This window comes from Ciona intestinalis, unplaced genomic scaffold, assembly GCF_000224145.3.
Source record: "Ciona intestinalis unplaced genomic scaffold, KH HT000125.1, whole genome shotgun sequence".
Classification (NCBI taxonomy): domain Eukaryota; kingdom Metazoa; phylum Chordata; class Ascidiacea; order Phlebobranchia; family Cionidae; genus Ciona; species Ciona intestinalis.
In genome coordinates this window covers 90,334-98,311 of record NW_004190447.1, presented here as the reverse complement: position 1 = coordinate 98,311, position 7,978 = coordinate 90,334, and the positions used below count along the sequence as shown (strand labels likewise).

Below are 7,978 nucleotides of genomic sequence, written 5' to 3'. Positions count from 1 at the left end.
ACAGTGTTATTATGCGACTTGATAAAGCCTGCATCAAAGCTGATTACTCTTGTATATTTAAGAAAAATATTCGTTTCGAAAAAAATGTGAAGCAATACTTACTGTGTTGCAGCGATGCATTTGAAGAGAGAACGCATAGGCAGTCCTCTATCAGTCGTGCCTTTGTCACTGTTAATGAAACAGTATATTCATTGATTTGCCGTCAATTTTTGCAAAAGTTGAAGCCTGTACTAGCGCTGTTTCGTTGCAATAGAGTACCTAAGCCTCTTCGGGGAAACTACAAAACTTTTTTCTTTACCAAAGCGTTTTGAGAAATCGATCCACGTTTGCATTATATAGCCAGCAAGTTCGGGTATGAAATCATTTCTTTATCAAGAAGGCAAAGTGAGTGGTTGGTTTGTTTTAGTTGTGTCTTGTAATAAATATTTGTTTCTGCAGATGAATAAGTCAGCGCTTCACCTCATGCTTGTCGTCGGACTCCTTGTTATTAGCACATCTAACAATATGTGTTGTGCGAAAAAATGGAGCACTTGGAGAAAATATAATCAACCAAAGCCTTAAACTGGTAAGCATTCATTCCCTGACTCTAATAAAATATTTTTGTTTCAATACTGATTCAAAATTTTTCCAAATCGTTTGGATAAAAAATGTGACGTCAGTTAGACATATTTTAATCGGTTTTTATCGTTTCAGTTGAAGACTTGTTGCAAGAATTGAACGATGATATTGTGGCTGAAAGGTTTAACGATACCCCCCTGATTATTAGAAGATCCCGCAAATGCAAAATATGGTTGTCAACATAAATAAACCACGATGCATTTATTTGTTTGATGTTTTTTAACAGATAGAAAATTATTAATACCTTTTATCCGTGTCGATATTAGTTCAACAGTTATAGTTCAACCGTAGGTTAAGTTATCCGACTCCCGTTGGAATTCCTTTCGAAGAAATCCTGTTTGATAAAAACAAAGTTGAAATATATAGCGGAGTGGGGGAAGATGGGTCACTTTGTCAAACGAGACTTTATTATATTTTTATCGGACCCCCATTTAATAATAATCAAAAAATAATTTTACAGAATTATTTGACAGTACTATTCCGACTTTATATAAAGCCCGCGTCAAGCGATTACTGTTGTTAAATATTTAAAAAAAAGATGGTAAATTGATACAACATTTTCTGAACAGGTAAAAAAATGCGAAGGTGCTATAATTTTGAGTGCTCGCTAAACCCGATAAAATTTTAAAGTTCGCAAGTGTGAAGGATTAAACTAGTTTTAAAGGTTAATACAAAAAGCTTGAATATTGTGGTAAGGCGGGTCAGTGGGTTGAGTAAGATCCTCACAAAGATTGTGTGTACTTTGATTAATAAATTAATTATAGATGTATCGGACATCTGGCTACTTTAACACATAGCTGTGTTCTTTATTGCATCAAATGTGACCAAAAGATGTTATGAGTTTTGTAATTTGTAATGGTGTATCATGTATATAAGACTTCTGTTGTACAACGACAAAAGCTTGTGTTGAAAAAACTTACATGAAACCAAGAATCACGAGGAGAATGATTTCTCATCTCAATAAGAAAAGCATCAACATAATCTCGGGGTTCATTCACATTAAGAGTCTTCTTATGTTCTTCAATTTCTTTCCGGCAAAAATCTTTAGCAACATATAATGTAATATTAACTTTCTACTATAAAGTGGGTAAAATATAATTATATAGTAGGATGGGGAAATAGGGGACGCCTTTAGCAATAATATTCAAATATCTTGATCCTGTTTTAAACAATTAACAACGGGCTTTGAAAGCCGTAAAGCTACGGTTTTTATTTGAATCTTCTTTGTTTACCACTAAATGCGACGAAAAAATAGATTGAAAAGGTGTCTTATCTTTCCTCACCCTACTATAAGCGTATAGAGAAGCCTGTTGGTGATGGTCCAAGCGGTTGTCATAGTTTTTTAAAATACAGACTGATAAACCGGGATGTCTGCAAACCAGTCAGATGTATTTTAGTTATTGGCTCGCGTTTATTCCGGGCTTAATTGACGCATTGCTGGCACCTGGTATCTGTCACTTATGTCTGCAGACCGGTGAGAAATCGGTCTGCGCTCGTTTTGACAACTGCGGGGATGTATTGTTTTGATGACGTAGTTTTAAATTTATAGTGTATAACGTCACACTAAGTAAATATATGAAACAGCAGACGGGTAAAGGTGGCTGTACACAGTATCCGGAATTGGTCCGTTTTGTCTGTTTTGTCCGGATTTCGCTGCCACATGCGGAACTGGGTAATGGGTTTGCATACACAACTTCGCAAGAGAATTCGCATGCCGAATACTGTGTACAGCCACCTTAAGCAGCTATATCTCCGTTTTTATTAAATAAATCTCTAGGCCTCTGGGAATAGTAGGATGGAAGAAAATAGGACACCTTTTTATTCTATTTCCTCGTCGCGTTTGCTAGTAAACAAAAGAAATATAAAACCGTATCCTAACGACTTTTATAAGTCGTTGTTAATTGCTTAAAACGATTAGAATATTTGAATATCAAGTGCCAAAGGTGTCCCATCTTCCCCCACCCTACTATATGTTTTGCTTTGGTTAGGGTTTTATACAAATGCGTTGTCACCGAAGCGTAACAGTGCGATTTGGTTAATTGTAAATCATAATGGCTGAGTACCAGTAAGTATTTTCTAAATGCTTTTTTTACGAAATCAAATAAACAAGCAATAATGCAACTTATACCTTTTAATCTGAAGTGAATGTTCTGATGAACTGACAACGCATTCCCGAACCATGGTATGTGACGTAATAATGGTACGAACATCAATGCATTTACTTGAGAGTAGATTGCCGGATCTGTGACGCTGTAGAAAAAAGAACTATTACAGGTAATGGTAAATAATATGCTACACACCAAATACAGGACTGTACCGTTTGATATATAATGCGTCAGGACAAAACGGTCAATGTTTTTTTTCTCTTTCATCACCGATTTTGGTAATAAACAAAGAATATTTTCACAGTTATATAGTGAAGTGGAGGAAGACGGGACACCTTTAGCACACAATATCCAAATATCCTGATCGTGTTTGAAACAAATATCAACGATCTATGGGAGTTGTGAGGATACGGTTTTATAATTAGTTGAATTTTCTTTGTTTACCACCAAATGAGACGAGAAAATATCAAAAAGGTGTTCCATCTTCCCCCACCGTACTATATAACCATAACACCACGACTCGTTGGTAATTTTATTATATTATATTAGTCACTTAAACCTAGATTGCTATGAATGCAATGGTATTTAAATTGACCTAAAACTGGCAAAGTTATTGGCTTCTTTATTTTGACTCTCAACCATGTGCTTACTTATCAAAGCAATCTTTAAGAAATTGTTCATAATGTTGGTCTTTTGTCCCAAAGAATCTCCCAAACAAAAGCATGGTCATGACGTCAGCCACCTTTCGTCCAATGCATGTCTAAATAAATATTTCACATTAATCCTACCTTGGCAGGGCTGTTTTTTGTTTCCTACAACGTGGTAGCTTACAGTGATTTTTTGTAAGGCAGACAATAAAAATTTTAAACATAGAAAACCTCTTAGTTTGAGAATTTGGAGTTTATATTTCTTTGACAAGGAAATATGCACACAACAGTGCTGAAGCGTCGAATTCGAGACTCCCATATAGGCTAGAGTCGGTATATATATAGACCCAGGCGCGCTAACCATTGTATGCCTCGACGTCAGACATAAATATTAAATAGCAAACATAAATAACAAATGTAGCATGTTTCTCGAAACCTTAATAAATATTAAATAGCAAACATAAATAGCAAATGTAGCATGTTTCTCCAAACCTTAACATCAATAGCATTGCCCTCGAATTCGCCCAGTTGTTTCACAGTTCCTTCAGCCACCTCTTGCACCCATTTCTCAATCTGCACGATTCCAATGCTAAAGTAATAATAATAACCGCGGTAATATAATAGAGACAGGATATATAGGCCTATACGCGATTAAAAGAGAGTCGTTAAAACACTTTACGGTTAAAAACGTATTTACATTTTATTGGAAAAAAAGCGTCGCAATACCCTGCAAATAAAAAAGAGTAATTCACGGATGAATGAATAAACGTAATTTTCTCTATTCTCGTGTGGCCGGAAAACGACAGTCGTTTTAAAACGGGTGTTTTGTTTCATACACCTCGTGTCAGCTTACGAGTTAGCATGTATATTACTTTGTAAAGGATTTTTTATTTGTTTTATATTTAGCTGATAATTTGAATAACCAATTAAAGACCACTAGGCTTGAGTATTTGCCGTAAAGTGTCTTCCCCAAGGACACAAACCCTAATGGTAGCAGCAATGACCCTTGAACCCATGTTAAGGTATAAACATACCTTCTTATTGCTTGTGCGCTAAACTTTTTAACATCAAGGCAATATTGACCTTTAGAGAATGCGAACCCAAATCCAGACGTATACTCATTCACTACCTGTACGTCAGGTCGAGATTGGAAACTTACATAGTTTTCGACAAAAGCCTGAAAAGAATATTTGAATTACGCGAACGATTAATAAAAACGTGATTAACTACTGATCCGTAAATATAATCGCGTGATTAAAAAAGACGAATCGTGACAAATTACTTTGTGTTCTACAACCTTATACAATGCTGCACGTTTATATAACAAACGAATCGTATAACTTAAGCTATTTCGGCTGAATACCTGGTAAACGGAAGTATAATCATTGAGAACAACTGCATCGGATCGGCCAAATCTTGCGGAAAAGATGGCTCCATATTTCTTTGACCAATTTAACAACACTCGGTGTGGAAAAGGGGATAATAAAGGTATCGCCCCCAAAATGGGTACCCCTCTAACCCCCGGTGGGTATCTTGGATGTGGCGGCTTCCACCAGTAATAATATACGAGTACAACAAAAGTAAAAGTCCCGATTAAACTTGTAATGATGCCCGCAGAGGTCAACCACTCAAATATTGAACAAAACATGCTCAGTTTTAATGCTGGGGTCTCGATGTGCCTATCTACAACAGAGCTGCTTATCGCTGCATAGCATTCCTACACACTGCGGCTTCTTCTTTGAACCCGACATCCGAATTCAGAAACAAAAGATAAAGTTTGACGTCACAGGACGTGACGATATTTTGATCCACTTTCAATTTACTAATTGTTTGCGCATTGGTACGTCATGATCTGCTAAGAATGGATCTGTGTTTCCGAAATTCTATTTTTGTAAAAGTTCGTGTTCCGGCCGTGAGATAATTCTCGCACATTGGCACGCAATGATTTGTAGAGCTCTCTCGTCTTATAGTTTATATCATTAGGAATAGCAAATGCAATTATTCAGTAGGATGGGGGAAGTTGGGACACTTTTTAACTCTATTTTCTCGTCCCATTTAATAGTAAACAAAGAACATTCAAAGAAATATAAAACTAAGTCCTCATGACTCTCATAGACCGTTGTTAATTGTTTAAAACACGATCAGGATATCTGAATGTTATGTGCTAAAGGTGTCCCGTCTTCCCCCACCCCACTATATATACATATATATCATAGCTGACGTTTAAAGTTTGCTACAAACAATAACAAAGTAAGCCCCCATTTGCTTAGACAATATTTCGTTGTATAGTGTGGTGGGGTAAGATGGGACTCTTAAGCACATGTTGCCCAATATATTTGGGGGAAGACGGGACTCCTTATAACCAAAAAGACAAACTTATTGTAACTTTACAGTCTAAGCAGCAGTTTGCATTTTTAATTGCAACAACCAGTAAACTAACACCCAAGCTCTACCTTATAAAAGAAGACTACTTTCCGTAATTTTGCAAACAAGAATGAAAATATTATTTTGGTGTATTTATATCCTTTGTATAGTAACCTGCATGCAATAGTTGTTGTTAAATTTTTCTGTTAAAAACATCCAAACATGAGCATCTTATTATGTTGCTTATATGTTTTTGTGGGAATAATTATAACCAGCAAATTTAAACATCAGACACTTGTTGCAGTTCAGCAATACTTACTGTGTTGCAGCAATGCCTTTAGTCAGAAACATAAGGGGAAGTTATTAAATGAAAATCACTCAGTCGTTTCTCACAGATGAGTACTGATGAACAAAGTTGTTTTGCTCAAGGACTGGTGTAATAAACCAGCCATTTATTTCTAATTTCTTATCTTTTCGAGTGGTCCGGCGCCGTGGAACAGTGGTTTAGGCGCTTGCATCAAAAACCATGTGTCCCGGGTGTGCTTGCCTTTCACGCACATTTATAAGCAATAAATAAAAACATTGTGTGGAAAAATGCAGATACGGGGTGTATGAAACATGAAACGGCAACACTAGTGTTTAACCACTGTCGTTTTCCGGCCGTGCAAGGATAAAGTTTGTTACATTTACTCATTCAGGTATTGGTATTAATGCGGGACTGAGTGATGGTTCTGTTATTGTGGGCGTGTGTGTTCTGGAAGAATAATTAACGGCAATTGCTCCGACCCTGACACTAGTTTTATAGTGTGATACCTGTTAACAACGATATATGGAATTCGTGAAGATATAGTTTTATAATTTTTAGAATGTACTTTGTTTACTATATACTAACTGGGACGAGAAAATACAGTTAAAAGGTGTCCCATCTTCCTCCGCCCTTGTAACAGATGTAATAATGTCCGATGTTGCCTCGTCACGCAAGAATAAAAGGCTTTGAAGTTTTAACAGATGGGCAAAATATTTCGGAAAAGTGTGTAAATACAAATTGTACAAGTACGCAGGGCCGTGCGTTGAACTGTAAAATCTATAATCAGCAAAATACTAAATGATTTTTGACCGTAGTTTGTGGTTGTGGATTCTAATGAGATACGCCAAGTCTTCTTGTATTAAAACAACTTTGTTCAAACTCTACTCATTTCACTGAAACTACGTGATGTCTGGCTTCAATCAAATAACTTCCCGTTGTGTTTCTGAATAAACTTATTGCATCCTGCAGTCAGCATTGCTCAATTGCTTTGGCGACAATCTATACTCAGTCGTTTAAGACAGATGAGTACTGATGAACTTTTGTTGTTTTGCTCAAGGACTGGTGTAATAAACCAGCCATTTGTTTCTAATTTATTATCTTTTCGAGTGTGCTTGCCTTCCCCGTTCACTTGCAAGCAATAAATACAAACATTGTTGGGAAGTACTTGGTTTGTTAAGCACTTGCTGCTCTTTTCCGTTTTGTATAAGTTTTATTGTGTTTATAGAAAGGTCTGGGTTTTATTCACGCGGTTTAACTCATTTAGTGTTACTCCACATTCCTTCTATGAGTGATTATCAAATATGCGACTTAATTGCCTGTTACATGAGCGGCTGAGGCATTTCGAGGCGCAACCTTGATTGTGTAGAGAGAACGCATAGGCAGTCCTCTATCAGCCGTGCTTATGCCACTGGTAATGAAACTGTATCTTCCTGATTTGCCATCAGCTTTTGCGAAAGTTTAAGCCAGTAGTCTAGCGCAGGTTCGTTACAACAGAGAGCTTGAACCTCTTCGAAGAAACTACAAAACTTTTTTTCTTTACTAAAGCGAAACCGCTTCAAGTTTGCAATATAACCACCAAGTTCGGGTATGAAATCATTTCTTTATTAAGAAGGCAAAGTGAGTGGTTGGTTTGTTTCAGTTGTGTCTTGTATTAAATATTTGTTTCTGCAGATGAATAAGTCAGCGCTTCACCTCATGCTTGTCATCGGACTCCTTGTTATTAGCACATCTAACAATATGTGTTGTGCGAAAAGTTGGACCGATTGGAGATATAGTCAAGCAAAGCCTCAAATTGGTAAGCAACCATTTCCTACTCTAATAAAATAAGTTTGTTTCAATACTGATTCAAATTTTTTTTAATCGTTTAAATTTTTGTACAAATACATACAAAAAATATATATATATGTCCGGCGCCGTGGCATAGTGGTTAGCGCGCC

General features: G+C 36.5%; 1 protein-coding gene and 2 long non-coding RNA genes across 3 annotated transcripts in view; 2 read left to right on the top strand and 1 right to left on the bottom strand.

The window, feature by feature from the left end:
- The first annotated feature begins 65 nt into the window (after positions 1 to 65).
- On the top strand, positions 66 to 816 carry LOC113475159. Its single transcript, XR_003396902.1, has 3 exons — positions 66 to 384; positions 439 to 565; positions 694 to 816. It is a non-coding gene; the product is annotated as an uncharacterized LOC113475159 (long non-coding RNA).
- A 94-nt stretch (positions 817 to 910) lies between these two features.
- LOC104266788 (cytochrome P450 2M1-like) lies at positions 911 to 5,224 on the bottom strand. The gene is made up of 7 exons (XM_026838910.1): positions 4,734 to 5,224; positions 4,405 to 4,547; positions 3,863 to 3,959; positions 3,374 to 3,483; positions 2,747 to 2,868; positions 1,539 to 1,660; positions 911 to 952 (listed from the first exon to the last, which is right to left on the bottom strand). The coding sequence occupies exons 1-7, from the start codon at positions 5,016 to 5,018 to the stop codon at positions 911 to 913; spliced, it is 921 nt and encodes a 306-aa protein (XP_026694711.1). The 5' UTR covers positions 5,019 to 5,224.
- A 2,319-nt stretch (positions 5,225 to 7,543) lies between these two features.
- Positions 7,544 to 7,978, top strand: part of LOC101242567 — an 808-nt gene continuing 373 nt past the window's right edge. The window contains exons 1-2 of the long non-coding RNA XR_717715.3: positions 7,544 to 7,658; positions 7,713 to 7,836. This is a non-coding gene — a long non-coding RNA (uncharacterized LOC101242567). The remainder of the gene's footprint in view (positions 7,659 to 7,712; positions 7,837 to 7,978) is intronic.

Coding starts and splice junctions, on each gene's coding strand:
- LOC104266788 (XM_026838910.1), bottom strand. CDS start 5,018: ATGTTTTGTTCAATATTTGAGTGGTTGACCTCTGCGGGCATCATTACA. Junction 4,548..4,733: donor ATTATACTTCCGTTTACCAG/GTATTCAGCCGA, acceptor TATTCTTTTCAG/GCTTTTGTCGAAAACTATGT. Junction 1,661..2,746: donor CATTCACTTCAGATTAAAAG/GTATAAGTTGCA, acceptor ATGTTGCTAAAG/ATTTTTGCCGGAAAGAAATT.